General features: G+C 37.2%; 1 protein-coding gene across 1 annotated transcript; it reads left to right on the top strand.

Moving 5' to 3' along the window:
• The first annotated feature begins 1,241 nt into the window (after positions 1 to 1,241).
• Positions 1,242 to 19,744, top strand: prlra (prolactin receptor a). Its single transcript, XM_026929046.3, has 9 exons — positions 1,242 to 1,442; positions 9,071 to 9,146; positions 9,894 to 10,029; positions 10,766 to 10,935; positions 12,329 to 12,501; positions 13,084 to 13,225; positions 14,670 to 14,766; positions 14,916 to 14,985; positions 15,444 to 19,744. Exons 2-9 carry the CDS (start codon positions 9,083 to 9,085, stop codon positions 16,347 to 16,349), a joined length of 1,758 nt encoding a protein of 585 aa, XP_026784847.3. The 5' UTR covers positions 1,242 to 1,442; positions 9,071 to 9,082; the 3' UTR covers positions 16,350 to 19,744.
• The last annotated feature ends 605 nt before the right edge of the window (positions 19,745 to 20,349 follow it).

Genomic DNA, 20,349 nt, shown 5'->3' with positions numbered 1-20,349 from the left:
ACACACCCGTCCCCTCCCCCAACACTCCCCTATTTTCCTTCAGGCTGGACAGAAACACTGATTTTTCATCAGTTTGAAATTTTTCAGCAAAAGTCATGGCTAAATTTGTTTTATGTCTCGAGTGAGTGACAAAATAACGTCATAAAAATCTTTTCAGATGATTTTTTTTTTTCTTGGGATGCGACTGATTATATACATATATTATATTATATATATTTCACAATTTTCCCTTTTGGGAATTGAAATTGCGGGTCAGTGAGGGTTAAAGCTGCACTCCAGAACCAACGAGACAGAAAAAGTGTGAAAGCTCTGTTTTTAAAATTAAAAAAAAAGAAAAAAGAAAAATATATATCTAGGGAGTCAAAAGTCTTCCAATAAAAATATATGTAATGAAGGTAAAGAAAATAAAGATTACATCAAAGTTGCTGTTTTTTTTATATCAATTGTGAAACATAAACCCATTAAATTTTTTTTTTCCAAAAAATCATTAAAAAAAGGCTCTTTTTAAGTGTCCTGAGTTGAGCTTCTGCTGTAGATCTGAAAGTTTTACTATTTTATAAATTTTAATCTGTTTTTAAACTATCTTTCATTATATATTAATGTTAGAAAATATATTAACATTAACATGTTTATAAGATCATATAGTTTTTTTTAATAGAGCAGAATGAAATTTAGATTTCCAAAATAAAAAATATTAGTAGTGTTAGTTGTGCTTAAAAAAAAGTCCATGTTTGTTTAATAACATGTTATTTTTTGTTGTTTGTTTTTTGTTTTTTTTCTTATTTGAAAATGCATTTTAAAAATTTGTGAAAATGTACTTTTATATTAAATATGAAAACATAAATAGATAAATATGATAATGATAGTACAAAACTGATGCACAAAAATGAATAAATGTTTGTTATGTATCCAGTTTGTAAAAATAAAGTTTTTTTTTTTTTTTTTTACATCAAAATAAAATATATAAATATATCAAATATAAAAAAAATTAGCTTGAAGATATATTATCTAGATAAAATAATAAACAGTGGTCTTGATTATGTATGTATGTATATATGTATAAATCAATTATTTATATAATTTGTACTTTATATAACAAACAGGCTCAAGTGGTTGGGTTGCAGTCTAGTGACGTAGCAAACCCGGAAGTACTGGGCGGGGTCCAGAGAGGTGAGAAGAAAAGGTTGCTATGGCGACAGCGCAGGCTCCGCCCCCAGCCCTGTGAGTCAGGAGCTCATGGAGTTTCGCTTTAGTGTTTGATTTACTTTTTCAGGCGTCGCGTCTCCTTCATCCTCCAGTTCATCCTCCTGCTCTTCTTCCTCCTGCGCTCCTGGAAACTACAAATCTAACATCACAAATAAAAAACTGCAGATTAAAGATATTTACTGGCGTCTCATGTCGCAGTTCCGGGCCGGAATTCCTCTTAGGCTGGAGAGTTAAAGGTAAGAGAGTGAGTTATGATTAATAACGCAGCTGTAAATATATAACACACACACTCACACACACACACACACACATGTATATGTGTCATCTGGAGATAATTTTATACAGTGTTTACATTTTTTCTTTTACTAAATTTATTCATGAAATGAAAATGAATGCTAAAAGAATGCAGTTCATAAGAAAACCTGAAGTTAAAGTGTTATAAATGTGTTATAACAGCTCTCCTCTTCTGAGGATGACTCAGTGCAGCCCTGTATAAACAGGAGTATTCCAGTTAAAAAGATTAGAATAAAAATAATTTATAATATTCACATCATCCGTGCATGTGTGTTGTGATGCATTTTCCTGTGTTACTAATCAACAAAAGCTAAATCTGCAATTATTAACACAAAACAAAACAAAAATAAAAAAGCTGACCAATCAGAGGTCAGAAGAACTTTCTGTTCTGTTCTGTTTTTCCTGCAACAGAAACATATTTCAGTACATTTCCACCTTTTTAAAATAAACTTTAATTAATTCAATATTGTATATAAAAAGTGCATAAAAAATTACAAAAACACATTTAAAAAACTTCAAAATTGCAGAACAACAGAGTGTATTATTTATAATAACAATAATAATAATAATAATAATAATAATGAGTTTTATTTTTATCGCATCTTTCACAGATCCAAAGTGACATAAGAATAAAAACATTAAATATCAAATAAAATAGAAGATAAAGTGATACGTGCAGGATGATGAAAATAACAATAATAATAATAATAATAATAATAAAAGGTAATAGTTTGTGGTAAAATAATGAATGTGTGTGTTTCGGCTGCAGCTCGGTGCATTCGGCTCATTTCGATTCGCTCGTTCTGTAATAATGTTTTTGGACCTTAGATGTCATTCAGTCGATCAGGACATGATGCTCGAAATATTCTAAAATATATTGTTTACAATCATTTATAACACCTGCACACTTTAAACCCTGCGTGAGACGGGCTTCTTACGCTCTAATTAAAGAGAAAGTGCTGATTGTGTGTGTGTGTGTGTGTGATGGTGTGTGTGACAGTGTATATAGTGTGTGAAAGTGTGAGTGATAGTGTGTGTACGTGTGTGTGGTAGTCTGTGTGACAGTGAGTGTGACAATGAATGTGAAAGCGTATATAGTGTGTGTAGCAGTGTGTGAAAGTGTGTGTGGTAGTGTGTGTGACAGTGTGTGTAAGTGTGTGACAGTGTGTGTGGTAGTGTGTGTGACAGTGTGTGAAAGTGTGTGACAGTGTGTAAGTGTGTGACAGTGTGTGTGGTAGTGTGTGTAAGTGTGTGATAGTGTGTGTGGTAGTGTGTGTGGTAGTGTGTGTACGTGTGTGTGGTAGTGTGTGTGACAGTGTGTGTAAGTGTGTGACAGTGTGTGTGGTTGTGTGTGTGACAGTGTGTGAAAGTGTGTGACAGTGTGTAAGTGTGTGACAGTGTGTGTGAAAGTGTGTGTGGTAGTGTGTGTGATAGTGTGTGTGACAGTGTGTGTAAGTGTGTGAAAGTGTGTGACAGAGTGTGAAAGTGTGTGTGACAGTGTGGAAGTGTGTGAAAGTGTGTGATAGTGTGTGTGAAAGTGTGTATGGTAGTGTGTGTGAAAGTGTGTGTGAGATAGTGTGTGTGACAGTGTGTGTGTGAAAGTGTGTGTGTGACAGTGTGTGATAGTGTGTGTGGTAGTGTGTGTGTGACAGTGTGTGTGTGAAAGTGTGTGACAGTGTGTGTGTGAAAGTGTGTGACAGTGTGTAAGTGTGTGTGACAGTGTGTAAGTGTGTGTGACAGTGTGTGTGATAGCATGTGTGAAAGTACGAGTGGTATATCTGTGTGAACGTGTGTGTGTGACAGTGTGTGTATGACAGTGTGTGTGTGTGTGTGTGATTATGTAATGAGCTTTTCACCTCTGTTAAATCCATTCTGTGGTCACGACCTGCAAATCTCCTGCATTCAGACACAACACATCCCTCTGTGTGTGTGTGTGTGTGTGTGTGTGTGTGTGTGAGACACTGATCTGATCCGTGACTTCTTCTGCAGCTCAGTTAGCGACTTCCTGCGATGGATTATTTACAGATAATAATAATAAGAGTTTTAATTAATGTAAATGTGATCTGAATTCTGGATTCTGATTGGTCAGAAGGTGTTGATTCATTTTATATACACTTTTATGTATATTTTTTTACATTTTACACTCAAGTCTTCTACAGCGGTCCCTTTGGGGGAACCCGTAAAGGTTCTAAGTAGAACCCTACAGCAGAGTGTTTATTAATTAGAACCATTTAACCATCTTCCTGCCTGAGAGTGTGAGGTTCTTGTGTTTGATTTCCAGCGTGTGGAGTGTGAAGTGTGACGTGTGACGTGTATGGAACCGGGACGGAGAAGAATGTTTAATATGTGAGGTTCTCCACAGGTTGGACTTTAGAACCCGCCTTTATTGTGTGTTTGTGGTGAAGAGATCTGATAACAGAGCGTGAACACAAGTCCGCCGCGGTGATTGACCCAATAAAAAGTGCTGAGGAGAGCCGAGAGGCGGAACCTGGAACTTTCCTATAAAAATACTGCATGTGTGTTAACACGGTGTTAATTTTTTACCCCAAACACACACCCGAGATCATTCCGGTTCTCAGCTTTAGTGTTCGGTGCCGGTGGAACGCCGGCATTCATTAACCTCTCCGCTTTAAATCCGACATAAAGACGATCACACGCTGGGGGTTTGAGATGATTACATAAATAACTTTTATTATTTTATAATAACGTCTTGAGGACATAACATTGTGTTCTTTACGAACAGATGTGTGTGTGTGTGTGTGTGAGTGTGTGTGTGTCCTGAACATTACACTGACAGCACTGAGGTCACATTCCACTTTTTACTGTGTAATCCGCTCAGTGCTACCTGATTATAGCAGAGGAGTGTGTGTGTGTGTGTGTGTGTGACAGAAACAGGAAGTTGTCAGCCGAATATTAGATATCACTGTATCTAAATACTGTAGAAAGAAAGAAAGAACTCCACTCCCTCGTGCCCTTGTGTGTAGCATGTTGTAATGTGTGTGTGTGTGTGTGTGTGTGTGAGGTGTGAGCTGAGGTGTGAGTTTGGGTCTAATGTTTCAGGTGTAGGTGATGGAGATGAAAGCTGATTGGTGGAGACTCACCTGTGCAGAAACCTGAGTCAGGGATTAGAGTCACTGCATTATTGAGGAAGGAGATATGAATACAGACTGAGGATAGAGAGATGGATAGGGGGATGGACTGACGGAGGGATTGAGGGATGGACTGATGGAGGGATAGACTGATGGACTGATGGAGGGATAGACTGAGGGACTTATGGAGGTATTGAGGGATAGACTGAGGGAGGGATGGAGGGATAGACTGAGGGACTTATGGAGGGAGTGAGGGATAGACTGATGGAGGGATTGAGGGACTGGAAGATGGAAGGATGGACTGATGGACTGATGGAGGGATTGAGGGATGGACTGATGGAGAGATTGATGGGTGCAAAAAATAAGATTACGGAGTTCTTTCTTTCTTTCTTTCTTTCTTTCTTTCATCCATTCCTTTTCTCTTTCTCTTTTTTCTTTTTTTTTTTCTTTTTTTTTTTTTTTTTACTTTCAAGCTGTTATGCTGTGAAGTTTTTGTATAAAGGCTCGACGGCGACTGTTATCGTTTGAACTCATCCCCTTCTGGTCAGTGGGCTGTAATCCTCATCACTGAGTGGGAGTTTAATAAACCGTTATCTGCCGCTGGAGAATCGTTTATGTAAATACACGCGAGCGTGGGCGAGAGTAGATCGACTAGATCGAAATTCATTTGCATGTGAAAGAAGTTTATTGAAACTCAGCCCACACAGAACACAAAGATCTGTACAGAGTGGGGTGGAGGCGCTCTGCGAGGCTCTTATTTACACTAAAACAACTCAGCGAGAGAGAGAGCGAGGGAGAGAGAGATAGAGAGAGAGGGAGCGAGGGAGGGAAACCAGTCGTTCGAGTCTGTAGCAGTTATATTGATGTTAAAGCTGATTCCAGGAAAGTCACCTCCAGGTAGATGTTATCAGCGTTTCTCGCCGTTCCTTCCAGACGGTTCTTCACAGTCTGTTTAACGGACCTTCAGAAAAAATGTTGGAAATTAATGAAGCCTAAAAACACGAGCTCTGAACGGCCACTTCAGGGTGGTGATGAAGCGGAGTTACTCTCACCATCCTGAAGTTGATTATTTTCCTACAACAGCACGCTCCCAAGTTTTTTAATAATGGCTAGATTAATATAGAGCTGTTGTATTTTATTAAACCATGTGAAACTTTTAAACTTTTCAAACATTTTAGTGTTAAAAAATATGGCAAAAAAATATTTCTTTCATCTGTAAGCATGCAATAATTTTGTTTAACATAATTTCATGATATTGTAAAGCTTAGGCAGTTGCATTGTGATATGAAAACGGATGACATTTTTTTATCGTCCCATTTTAAATAATTGGATGAGTTGCAGAAATGATTTTTCCACCGTTAAACGTTATCCAAGCTTCATTCACAAATAGAAAGAATCACGTGTGACAAGTTGTGTGTTTGTTTTTTGTCTTATTAAATTCAGAAGAGAGAATAAAGAGAAGCTGGTGAGGGAACAACTCTTTACAGCTGCTTTAACGTGAGAGAGAGAACAGGAGCTAACTTGTTTCATGGACATTAAATGTAACTGGATAAAAAGCATGATACGTTCTTTAATGAATAAAAAATTGCGATCTTTGGCAAATTGTTGTGGTGTAAGAAGACCACATAAACACATGATTTTCCTCGTAGAACCCTTTCATCAGACCATCCTGTTGATTATTTTCCCAGAGCAGCACCACATGCAGTGTTTTATTCCTCACTTAAACAGCACGGGAAAGCGGAGGCGGATCTGCAGTAGAAGACAGTTATTTTAGCTTTAGCTTTGGTGTTTGTTCGTCAGCACTGGAGGATTAAGCAGCTTCCTGATCTCCACGTTATGTAATGTTGTCGTAAGCGGCGATCCTCTGAGGTCAGTAATGAGATCATTGCAGTGATACTGAGGTCAAAAAACCCGTGAGGAGATAATAATCCTCAGCGTAAAGAGCACGAGATGATAAATTCAACACCACTCTGTTACACTTTCTTAACAAAGATTCAAATATTATGTGTGGATTTTTTTAACACTGTATTTTCCTCTTCTCACTTCTGTTTTTTTTTTTTTTTTAAATACTTCGTATGTTATTTCCTTAAACATAGTAAGTAAAGCAGTGGGTCAAATTAAGAATTTGTTTCTTCATTTTTAAAAAAAAAAATGTTTAGCAACAGAAGTAACATCATTTTAACGTAATTTCATTGTCTTTAATTTGCTAGCTGCCTTAGCCAGCGTTGGCAGAACATCAGAACGCGCTAACGTTAGTTCTTAGTCAGAAAGTTACAAGACAAAAGAGTCGGATCTGCTGCTACAATATTAACTGCTAACGTTGAATTAGTAGTATAGCTAGCTAGTGCTAGCTAGTAAGTGTTAACTTGTCTATATTATCATCCACATAGAACATAAGATCCAGTCATGCTCTCTCCTCTGAACTGAGCGTAGTCACATGACACAAGCATGAGAGAAGAACTTGCGGGAAACGCGTTCGCCTGAACGTTTCATTTGATCACGACGTTTGATCATAAACGTGTGAATATTTTGGTCCAGACTCCATCAGGTCCGAAGTGACTGGATTTCAGAGAATTAGAAATGAAGCTCGTTTGAAACATGATTAAAAGCACACACGTATCAGGGTGATGAGGGTCAGTGTAACAAATCACACTCAACTAACAACACAGCGGAGTCACGTAACTCGCTCGCATACACACGTTCGACGTGTAATATATCACCGTAACGCTTCTACTGTACATTACACAGACTCAGGGGTACAAACGTCGTACACTGAGATCAGGAAATCTGACTTAATTGATATTATATTTACATTTATTCACTGCACAGATGCTGTGAAAATGATTTCAGTAGAGTACTGATATGTCTAGCTGAGTGAAAAAGTTTGTACACCCTTAGGACAAAATAACAAAGACATTAAATTTAGACAAAGAGCAGATTTTCAGGCTTTACAGATGCTTCCAAGGGTTCTTCACGGGTTCTCGGATGATTTAGAGCTCTTATCTTCCAAAAAGAAAGCTGAGATAATCTTTAAGGGGTCTATATTAATATTAAAAAAAGTTTCTTTTTTTTCATTTTTATTCTTTCTGACTTTATTTGAAACTTTTTGGATTTTTAAAAATTATATTAGAATAATAATAATAATAATAATAATAATTTAATTTTAACAATTTTTGAAATATATAAGGTTTTTTTTAACTTAAAAGATGAAAGCCTTTTAAACTTTGCATTTTTTTAGAACAAATATCTTTGTTTGTCTGTAAACATAATAGCTAATAAATAATGCGGTTTAAAATTATCATTAATATCGTAAAGCTTTATAATCATAATCATAATCCATCCCTTTTAAATGTTTATGAAAAATGGATCAATACCACAAACACTTTTTTAAAAATGAAAACACTGAGACTTTATATTTATAAAAGAAAACAAGCCAAACATAAAGACTTACATTTTAGAATAATTTAAAAGCATTCTTGTTTTTAATCGCAGAGATGATGTTCAGTTTATTTTGTGTGAAGAATAACAAGATCAAATGTTCATGTAAAGAAAAAAAAGGGCATTTTCACTTCATCACATTTCCTCCATGTTTTATTTCCACTGTAATGAAGTGCGTTGTTGTGTAAAATTAACGAGTCAGCAGTTATGATACACAGGATTGTAGTGAGCAGAATATATTTATTATAAAACCTGAAAATGTGTGTTTTAGATGATGATGATGATGATGATGATGATGATGTAATTAGCCTCAGACCTCGTCTCTGTCGTTGTGTCCTGTGTGGAAAAGCTTTTATAAAACGTCTCATGAGCGCTGACGTGTTTTTGATAGGATCTCGTGAGAAAATCAGAGTAATACGTGACATTGTGACAGGTTTTACAGACCTGCGTAAAAAAAAACCCAGCTGTATAGACGTTTGCTGTAAAATGCAATGAAACATTCAAATGTTTGACTTTGATCTTCCTCTCACAGTAAAATCACCTGCTGGGAATTCATCAGTGTGTGACTGAGTGAACAATAACCAGCAGATTTATAGAAGTTACACAGTGACTGCGCTGCAGGAGGCCCAACCTCCAACTCATCTCTTCCAAATAAAAATAAAAAAGCTTTTATACGAGGAATAAAACACTCTGTGTCATGCTGTTATAGGGAAATAATCAAGGACATAGTTACAGTTGCCACCACAAAGTTCATTATTTTCCTCTTAGGGTTTATTCCTCTCACACAGCAGCCAGCGAGTGTTAATTTTTCAAAGAACGAAAGTTGTACTTTTATCCATTTATATTTACATTACTGTTGTGGAACGTCCTTGAGACAAGTCAGTTCCCTTTTATCACTTATGTTATTGCAGCTATAAACAGTCCTTCCTTCACCTGCGTCTCTTTCTGTTGAAGTTAAAACTCATGTCATGTGACGTGGAAACCGTCAGTTTAACCTCCCTCGCGCTCTGATGTTCCTCTTCCCTTTCGGTTTGTCTCTGCAGGAATCGTTTTCCATGATGAGGCTCGATTCTGGACTGATCGTGGTTTCGTTCCTCATCTTTTCATCACCAGCAGCTGGTACGTACAGAAATGAAGATATGCAACAGACGAAGATTTAGTGTAAAGTATAATACACTGCATGTTTATTATAATCATGAGGATTTTTCATATTATACCTTTTCCTTTTATTTTCCAATCAGTCAGTCACTCCAGAGCTGAGATCCCACTCCTATATTTTCTTCTACTGAAAAATCACTGTATAAAAATATATATTTTATTTACATTATATAAGTTTATAATCCCTTTTTCTTCTTTCTCCTCCTACTATTTGTCCTTTCTTTTCTTTCCATCCTTTTTTATTATTCCCACTTTTTCTTTTCCCTCCTCATCTTTACTGTCTTTACCACATCTTCTTCATCACCTCTCTTCTTTCTCCTTTATTTTTTCCAAATCTTTGTCTTTTTCTTACTTCTCCTCCTCCTCCTCTACCGCTTCCTCTTTTCCCTTTTGTCTTTTTCCTCTTCTTCCTGCTCTTTCTCCTCATTTTCCATCTGCTCTCCCTCTTCCTCCTTCTTGTCCTCCACCTTCTCCGTCTCTTCTGCCTTTTCCTTCTTTTCATCTATTTCTTCTTTTCCTGTCTCATCTTCCTCTTCCTGATTTTCCTACTTCTTTAATTCCTGTTCCTTCTTCTCCTCCATCTACCTCAACTTCTCCCCCTTCTTCTCTTTCTCCTCCTTTATCTCTACCTTCTCCTTCTCTTCTTCTATCTCCTCCTTATTCCTGCTTTTTTTCTTCTTCTTCACCACTTTTTTTTCTCCTCCTCAGTTGGTCTCTATGCTCCTCATCAACCCCGACTCACGAGTTGTCGCTCGCCTGAGAGGGAGACGTTTACGTGTTGGTGGGAGCCGGGTGACGATGGAGATCTGAACACCACCTACGCTCTCTACTACCACCTGGAGGGGTGAGGAGCTCCGCTTCATCTACATCATCTACAGCTACTTTACATCTCCTTCACTCCTTCACTCTCCCTTTCCAATTCAGCAAGTGTTTCAAGAAAACGTTTATTATCAGAGATTTAACAAACCTCTGTGCTGACTCCGCCCCCAACCACATGTTTCGTTCGATGACGTGTAATGCTCCAGTAGCGTTTGCAGAGAAGCAGCTACGTATCATGGTGCTCTCACCTCCGTACCTCACTGTGAGTTTGGAGTTCTTGGGATCTTACAGACAGCGCTTCTTTCTCCAACCATGACGAGCTGAATTATAGACATAGAGCTCTATTTTTGTTCCATCTTTTGTTCCAAAACAGTTCTGATTTGTGTAAAGGCTTTTACACGTGCTTCTTTAGCAGAGGAGTTTAGCGTGAGGTGCAGGAGCAGAGATGATTGTGGTGCAGTTCACTGCTTATTGTCCTGAACTGTTGTTCCTGCTGCTTTCAGGTCGTCCTGCAACTCTTTTCAGTTGACTCCTGCCTTCTCTCTTTCCTTCCGTATCATTAGTCGAGAGCGCGTCATGTCTTGCGTGGTGCGTCTGTCCGGGGACGATTAGTTGTGGCTCATGAGCTTCGTGCAACCTCCTTTTGCTAACATGACATCACTTTTATAAAGCGTAATGAGATTAGAGAGCACAGAGGGATCCGAATATTTCTTTATTTATCTCTCTCTCTCTCTCTTTCTCTCTCTCTCTCTCTCCTGCAGGTCAGAGAAGGTGTACGAGTGTCCGGATTATAAGACGGCTGGACCCAAATCGTGTTTCTTCAACAAGAGCGACACGTCGCTGTGGGTGTATTATAACATCACCGTGGTGGCCACAAACTCCGTGGGCACGAGTGTCTCCGAGCCCGTCGTGGTGGACGTCGCCTACATCGGTCCGTATTCATCACCTTCATACTCATCCCTCATGTATACTGTTGGGTCTATATGTACATGACAAATATAAACTAATAAGTGTGTTAAGAATGTTTTTAATGAATACAGGAAGCAGATTTACTGTGTTTCACTTAACAAACCAGGAGCGATCAAATTCACCTGGTGATAAAAACTTAAAGTGTGAAAACACCTAAGAGAGCAAAACATTTGTTTTCCGTAGTGTTTGATTACGTTGTAGGTAAAATTTAACACACACTCACAAACCCCAGAAGTGTGAGGTGATAAAAAACGAGGTGATGGATGGAGATGAGGCATAAATACAGTAAAATAGGACATTATTAGTGTTATTATTATTATTAGTAGTAGTAGTAGTAGTAGTAGTATTATTATTATTATCATTTTTTTTTTACATTATTCTTAATTTTGAAAAATTAAGTTGACAAATATTAGATAGCCAGTTAGCCAGGATATATATATATAAGTGTGAAATATATAAAATATATATAAATATATATAAAATCAGTTTTTTCTTTTTATTTCTCTTTACTTCCCAGCAGAGTGACTGATACAGTTTCCTTTTTTGGGGGTCAAAGAGTGAATTTAAAACTTCTCCCCACATCAGTAAGGGAAAATCAGTGTGTCGTAAACTTGGTTAATTTCTCATCCTGACTGATGAATTTCACACTAAACGTTAACTCGTCCTTCATTGTGTGTGTGTGTGTGTGTGTGTGTGTGTGGCACTGAGCTACATTTTTATGCAAATGGTGTTTTAGTGCATGTTAAACTGCAACTTTACACATTTTTGGAATTTTTTTTCTAATGTTTAACGCAGGTTTCAGTGTTTCAGGTTTCTCTTTTTCTCTTTTTCTCTTCCTTCTCTTTTGTTTTTCTTTTCCCTCTTCTTAAGTTCCTCCTTCAGTTTTTTTCTTTTCTTGTTCTTTTGTTCTTAATTGTTTCTTTCTATTCTATATCTATTAATTTTCTTTTTCATTCTTCCCTTCTCTACACTTCTATCTTTCTTGTCTTTTCTCCCATCTTTTCTCTTGTTCTCTTTTCTTTACTTTCCCCTTTTTAAGTCGTTTTCTTTAGTCTTCTTCTTTTTTCTTTACTTTTCTCATTAAATTCTTCCTTCATATTTTATTTTCTAATTTTCTTTTTCAATTTTATCATTTATCTATCTTTAAAGTTTTCCCCTCTTCTCTTCTCTTCTCTTCTATTCTCTTCTTCTCCTCTCCTCTCCTCTCCTCTTCTCTCAGTTTAGTTATATAAATCTTATTGACCTGATGTGTGGATGGTCACAGTTTTGCTGAACCATCATTAAATTAATGAGAGCTGTTATTCTCTCTCTCTCTCCCTCTCTCTCTCTCCTTCCCTCTCTCCCTCTCTCTGCAGTTCAGCCCAACACTCCGGAGAGTGTGAAGGTGGAGGTGATGGATGATGGTGAATTTAAAGCTCCGTTCCTGTGTGTGACGTGGGAGAAGCCGCAATCTGCAGACACTCGCTCTGGCTGGATCACACTCGTCTACCAGCTCCGCATTAAACAGGCCAAAGGCGACACCTGGGAGGTGTGTGTTCAGGGGAAATGAGTCAGAGGGGCATTCAGTGTAACTATAAATGGTTAAAAAGTACAGTGTCTTATTCGGTTATTAATGAATAAAAATCGTTAATCGTTGTCAAATTGCTGTAGTAGAAGGGGAGTAAAAGTCTTCAGGACGTGCTGGTGTAGGAAAGCAGTAACTGAATCTCCACTTCATCACACCACCCTGTCGCTGATTAGTTTCCTACAACAGCACGACACGGAGTGCTTCATTCTTTACTTACTCAGCCGAGCGTGTCCAGACTTTGTGTATCCATGCATGCTGCGTAAATCTCAAACCTCGGGTGCTTTTAGTCCTGAAACTTTGTTGAGAAAATGAAAACCACGGAGCTTTGTGAATATATTTTCATTACTCGTAGAGACGTTTTGAAAAGTTTGGAGTTTGTATAACGCTAAACTGGAGGCTATAGGCTTCAGCGACAGTGAAGCTGATGGACTTTATTCAGAAGAAGGGGAGATTGTGTACTGAGTTGTTGTTTTACGATCTAAAATGCTCCGAATAAACACCACAATCATGATGGTGTGTGTGTGTGTGTGTGTGTGTGTGCAGGAGTACGATGCTGGCATGCAGAAATACTACAACGTCTTCAGCCTGCTTTCAGGTAAAGAGTACATGGTGCAGGTTCGCTGTAAACCAGACCACGGCTTCTGGAGCGAATGGACGAGTCCCGTCTACGTGCAGATGCCTGAGTGTAAGAGAAAATCATCAGCTCTGTTCCTTACAATAAAATACCACTTTATCCTTTTTTTTTGGCAAATGCATGAAACTACAAATCATTCTTTAATCCTTTTGCCTGTAGTCTGCTTTCCTGTGATTGCATAAAATTTTCAGCACAAGTTCAGCTTTTTGTGTCGTTAATTTTCCTAGCATCCAGAAATAAACAAAAAAAAACCAAAAACAAATGAAAGTATAATTTATATTTACAGCAGTTACCAGGCGCTCTTATCCAGAAGTGTCACATTCAGTATAAAGTGCAAAAGCTGGCATTTACCTGAAAATCAAATACAGAAGCAGCGTAATGCAACACGATGTCAGACTCGAAGATGAGCAACGATAAAGAATCGATTAAGTGCGAAGCTAGCGTAAAGTTAGCTACGGAGATGCAGAAGGGTGTGTGACGTTAACGGGACCAACGCGATAAGCTCGAACGTGACGCCATTTTATATTCTTCTAATGTGATGAGCTTGAACTTTCTCTTATTTCCTGTAGACGTAAAGTTTTTTTTTTTGTCCGTTTGTTTTTTTTTACAAATGTAAAGCCCATGCACACTTTCACCGCCTCACCTCCTGCTCCCCGGCAGCAGATGGACTGATTTCATAAAGACAACATCTGATCTGACATTTCGTTTCATTTTGTTTTGTTTTGTTTTGTTTTATCAGGGTTTATTGTTTATTTTCACACATCATTTACTGAGAAATATGATGATGTCACTCTGCACCTGCTCACCGCCAACCGTAAAATTTACTCACACACACACACACACACACACACACACACCATCTTCAATAGCACACCTGATTTCATAACAGGATAAAAATAAACACTATTTATATCACACCTTCTGTTAAAAATTGCTATACAGTGCTTTACACAAACGGCAATGCATCTACGTTAATAAATAAAATACATATAATATTATTTCATTGTTGATATTATGTTAATAATAAAATAATATTAATATATATATATAATCAGTTAATTTAAAAATATTTACTTATATGCATACATATAAATATAATATACTGTATGAATATAATATAATATCAAATGTATTCATGTGTAATAAACTATAAAATAGTTTTGAGAAAAAATATATATATAGAATTTATTTGCATAAAGTAGTACATATATATATATATATATATATATATATATATATATATATATATATATATACAATAAATTAAATAATAATAAATAAAATATGAAATATACAGTGTATCTGATAACATTCATATTTTCTATATGCAATTGTTTAATGAAAATTAAGAAAAAGAAAAATAAATAAAACAAGAAAATTAAAAATATATGAAATGATATAAAAAGTAATAGGAAATGATATAAGATGATATTCTTATTATTCTCTTGTGAAAGCTGCTTTTCACATCAGGTGTCTTTTTTTTTTTTTTTTGCAGACTTGGACAATGAGCGCTCTGTGTGGATCCTGGTGGTGGTTTTCTCAGCCTTCGTCCTCCTCATCCTCACCTGGACCATGACCCTTAAGCGGAACAGGTGAGTCTGAGCCGCTGCGTTAGCATGTGTTAATTACGTGTGTGTGTGTGTGTGTGTGTGTGTGTGTGGTCTCTGTGAAGGAGGCGTGGCCTCGGACCCTGTTATTATAAATACCGATTTGTTGTTTTTATTATTATTATTGTGTTTAGTGTGAAACGCTGTCTGCTGCCTCCTGTTCCCGGCCCCAAAATCAAAGGCTTTGATCAACAGCTGCTCAAAGTAACTAACACACACACACACACACACACACAGACACACACACACACATACAGGAGCAAGCACACAGAACCTGTGTAATAATAATTATAATGCAGTTATACATCATTTTTTTCATTCAATACTCTGTTGTGTTCTTGATCTGTTCAAACACTTCGTTCATTTAATTAATCAGCTCGTTAACAAACGCTTCAAGATTCAACTCAGAAACAGCAACAAAAACAGACTTTTGTCATTTTATAATTTTTATAATATTATTTTTTATGAGGTAATTACTGACACACGGCTTTATCGTTAACTGATTAACAATGTGTGTGATTTTAATCTTAGCATTCACTAATTCCTGACATACACGACTTCACTATTGGCTGATTACTGATGTACATGTTTTTACTGCATTTTGACTAATTACTAAAGTACTATTGGTTAATTAATCTTTACTCCTCCTTTCTTCATGGCAGAGTGGGAAATCAGAGGAAGTATTCAACGCGCTGGTGATCCACAGTTTCCCGCCAACCAACTACGAGGAGCTGCTAGTCGATTATCTGGAGGTTTACGACGATGACGAGAAACACGACTTGGTTTTGAACTCCAAAGATCCGCCTGTGGCATCAGTGAAGCCCACGAGCACGTCATCGGATAGCGATTCGGGCCGGGGAAGCTGCGACAGCCGAACCCTGCTGATAGACAAGAGCACAGAGGGAAGCAACGAGGGCGGAGCCAAGCAGCCTGCCTGGGTTTCCATAGAGCCTGGTTCTCCGATCAGAGAAGAAGGAAAAGCCCGGATCTGGAATAACGTGTTCTCATCACCTCAGCTACACCCTGAGCACCACTATTATCAACAGGATCTCTATTTACAGCAGCTACAGGACACCAAATGTACCTATCACAATGTTCCAGAGATTTCCTGCATCTCCTCATCCGTCCAAATCAGCAGAACTCCTGAGAAACGGCTCGAAGAGCTTCTGATCAAACCTCGAGTCTGTGGATACACTCAGACCGACAGCACGGATGCCGTCGAGCCCCGGTCCACAGAATCCCAAACCACGGAATACGTAGAGGTGCAGACGGTCGATCAGGAAAACGTCCTCCATGTCCAACCGCTCACTGACCCCGAGGAGCGAAGTCAGGAACTTTCAGACTCCTCATCCGGGGAGAATTACAGCAAGGTGCGAGATGTGATCTCAGATAATCTGCTGCTGCTGCAGAGGGATCTGAGTAGGGTACCGCAGCATTCTGGGGATTGCCAATGCCAAACACTTCAGCAGGAGAACCATCAGACGTGTAAACCCAACACCCTCCTGTCCCCGTCCTCCATTTTGCAGCTAGGGAACGGATATGTCGACTCAACCATGATGATCTCCTAACATCTCTGTTTGTTGATGTCCAATTTGACAGGGACGAACATAAGAGCTTTCAGGGATGAATCATGGGACAGGGAATCTAAATCTCCTAAGGACCAGCGGTTCTGAAAGTTCACGGGAGGTTCTGAGGAGGTATGACGGAGCCCTGTGGGAGAACGTCTGTGCTGCAGACTCGGAGCTCATGTTGAATGTTCTGATTCTGCTGGGTTGGTAAAGAGACAAATTGAACTGCAATAACAAATCCAAGGTTCTTTCATAGCGGAGAATCGTGCAGGAGGTGACCATCTGAAGTTTTAGCGATGTTAATGATCCTGATTTTTATATCTGACCTCGATCTGTTAGCAAGTTATTTTCCTCGAGACACTACAGGGTGAGCTGGGAAATTAAAAAAAAAAAAATTGTCAGTTATCACCATTAATCTTCACCAGTTTGCTGATATTCTTAACTATAAATATTTTTTGTATTGGAACCTTTTCATAAATGTCCACTTATTTATACAAATGAGGCTTTGTTTAATTAAATATGCATATATACCACCGAATCTGAAACGATACGATATGATGCGATACGATACAGATTATTATCATCAGATTGATATGTGACCAACTTTGTTCAGAATCTGGGGTAAGATTGCTGTTAATTCATGAACAATGATGACATAAAGAAGGACTATTTTTAAAAAGTGACAGAGTTACGGCCAAATCACCTTGCTAGCGTATGAAAGTATAATTAATTTATTTTTTTTTATTTCACCATGACTCTCCAGAGAAAGACAAACTTTTGTTAATAAATTGGAATAAAAAATTTTCTTTTCTTATTGTTTGAACCAAGAAAGTACTGTACTGTTATAATAATACTGTAATACCTTTCTAAACAAGAAGAGGAATGAACATCTCAATTTTGTCATTTCATACAGGTCATCTAGAACACGTTTGTGATTTTTGGTTCTGAGTTGATGGAAATTTATACCATAATGACACATAAATTGCGATATATATATATATATATATATATATATACCAGAAAAAGGAGTATATATCAGAGATATATGGCATGGCGTGATTGTGAAGTGGGCGGAGCTTAAAGACTTATTCCTTATTATTAGACATTAAGTTTAAGATGATGCGGTGGTCACGAGTGGATGAATCAGTGAAATAAACATATTTCTGTTGATTTTTTGATATTTTTATTACTATAGTTTAACAGAATATATGTTGTAAATACAATTTGTACAAAAACCTGATCTGAAAAATGATCATTTCTACCTGTAGTGTCTTGTGTTAATTGGTCATGTGTGTATAAAATGTTGGAGAAGTTCTAAAGCTCCTCCGACACTGTGTATAATATTATTTAACTTTAAACACCAACAATGCACTTCATTAGATTCTCTTCTGTTTCATCTACTGGGGAAAATTCTCATTTTAATAACAGTGAGGTTTTAATGGGAGTGAAACTTGATCTTGAGGAGATCTGATTGTGTTTTAGGAAACACATGGCACTTAAAGCGTCTGGGTTTTCTCCTGGAGCTTCTTGTTTTGTGGTCAGAACCTGAATCACTGTCCATTTGCACTGGAATGTACACCAATGTCTGTTTGTTTTCATTTTCATTTCTGATGGAGTTCATATCACACTAACATTTCAGTCATCTGAAGATCATTTGATCCATCAGTGATCAGTGACCCAGCTGGAGAAAATGGTTTTAGCTTCCAAAAAAGTTTTTACTCTGAACCCTTTCAGATAGTGAGACACACCCTCTATAGGTGTTTTCCTATTTATTTTTTCTTTTTTTTTTTTTAGGTACTTTTTTGTCCCTCTTCACTCCATCACTGCTATAGCTGTCTATCGTCTTGTAACCGCAGCTAGTTTTTGCACAAATCTTGATAAATCATGAGGTTTATACTTCATAACCATAGTAGAGGTGGGCGATATGACAAAAAATATCATATCACGATTCTCAAAGACACTTCTACGATACACAACATATAGGACTGCTAAGAAAAAAAATCTTAGCAGTCCTATAGGAGCATTTTTTAAAACCTAATATTTTATTTAATGTCTTCAAAAATATTTTTTTTTATAAATAAATTAAAAATACTGAAAATGGGGGGAAAAATCTGTACATTTTTTAACACGTCTTATTATTATTATCATTATTATTATTTTAAAATGATACATTTCAGTAAAAGAGATCACAGTACCACTGTAAGTCTCTTGTGAAACGACACTAAAAGTTAATCTAAGATTAATATAAATTATCTGTGACTATTTTGCCTTACTGTATGTATAGAAAATGGAGTTCGAGAGCAGCTAGGTGATATTTTAGATTAAATAACTCTACTTAAAACTAAAGAGGTAGCTAGAGAGAGAATGTTAGCTATGCTAGCGTTGCTTCTGGATGGTTTATAAGGATTATAAATAAGCCTCTTTTGGCTCACTTGCATCTTCGGGCCTAATAAAACTATATTTTTTAAGTGGGATAGAAAAACAATGATGTGTACTATGGATATGTTTGTGTTCACATGTAAAGCTCTAACATACCCGTCATGACCAGAACCACAGATAATCATTTAACGGTTATTATAGTTGTTATTAATTATTATTTACAGTAGAGAGTAGATCTAAAACACATGAAATCCACTCATTTGATTTGTGATTAATGAAAATGCATCATGTGCAGTGTTCAGGATTTGATGTCATTCAGGTTGTTATATTAATTGAACATAGAAAATAATTTGTTGTTTGGATTTATGGATTAATTTTACATTAACGACATGAATACCCAAAGATCAAATGATCACCACATGGACACTTTCGGACTGAAAATGCTGCTTTTTCTGAAAATCCCTTCACTGACTGAAGCCAGAAGTTTGTTATTTCATTGCCGTGTGTGTTTTCTCACTTCTCTTTGCTTGCTCAAGGCCTCAACCCTCTTAAACACACTTAAACACACTCCTGACTGACAGTGTTGGTCAGAGAATCTTCATAAATTGCACTGTTCAGGATGTAATATTCATTTTTAGTAAACGCAGAGTCTCTGGACAAGCTGTTGTGACTCCTGTGATGTTACTGATATATATATATATTTTTTGAATAGCACAAAGTGAAAAAAATAAAATAAAAAAGTCAGTATATTACAGTGTGGCCTCCTGCTTTTTCAGAATAAAATCAAAGCCCATGTTGCAGTTGAACTTCTTGGGTCTTTTCACTGACTCGAATCATTTGAATCACTCCGCTAAATGATTCATTCAGATTTTTTCAGTTGCTAAAGCAGACAACAAACAGACTTGAGTCGTGTAAAATAGCTAATAATCATTGCTATTTGCTGTTTATTTTATAATGTGCTTGTATGTCTGTGTTTTGAAGCATTGTTTTTCACGCCTGGACCAACACACACTACTACTGCATGCACTGAAACACTGGAAATCTTCAGCCTGTATTGAATGTTACTCATTAAATACTCTAACTCAACTGATACACGGAATGAGAGAGGAGATTCACTGACTAAAAATCGATTCAGTGAATGAGAAACAAGTGAATCTCATTCACGATGGAGAGATTTATTGAGTCATACACTGACCAGATGAACTAAAGAGGAGGGAATCGAAAACAATGATTCAAACATTGACCAACTGAATGAGAGAGAAACAAATCTCCGTCATTTCAGAAATCTCAGTAATGACAAAGATTCATTGATTCGAATACTGACCTGCTGAAAGAGAGAGGAGCAACTCTCCATCATGACAGAAAGATTCATTAATTCAAACATTGACCCAGTGAATGAGAAAGGAGTGAATCTTGGTCATAACAGAAAGATTATTTGATTCAAAAACTGACCTGCTGAAAGACAGAGGAATGAATCTTGGTCATGACAGATGATTCATTGACTCAGATGGGTGGAAAGAGTCATTAATTCGAACACCGACCTGATGAATGAGAGAAGAGCGAATCTCAGTCATGATGGAGAGATTCACTGATTCAAACACCGACCTGATGAATGAGAGAA

The sequence above is a fragment of the Pangasianodon hypophthalmus genome, chromosome 15 (assembly GCF_027358585.1).
Source record: "Pangasianodon hypophthalmus isolate fPanHyp1 chromosome 15, fPanHyp1.pri, whole genome shotgun sequence".
NCBI classification, from domain to species: Eukaryota; Metazoa; Chordata; class Actinopteri; order Siluriformes; family Pangasiidae; genus Pangasianodon; species Pangasianodon hypophthalmus.
This window is presented reverse-complemented; position numbering and strand designations above follow the sequence as displayed.

Bases quoted from the DNA above. Each gene is read 5' to 3' on its own strand.
- prlra (XM_026929046.3), top strand. From the start codon at position 9,083: ATGATGAGGCTCGATTCTGGACTGATCGTGGTTTCGTTCCTCATCTTT. The intron at 10,936-12,328 runs GTCCGTATTCAT...CTCTCTCTGCAG, and splicing joins GGTGGACGTCGCCTACATCG to TTCAGCCCAACACTCCGGAG. The intron at 14,767-14,915 runs GTGAGTCTGAGC...TATTGTGTTTAG, and splicing joins ATGACCCTTAAGCGGAACAG to TGTGAAACGCTGTCTGCTGC.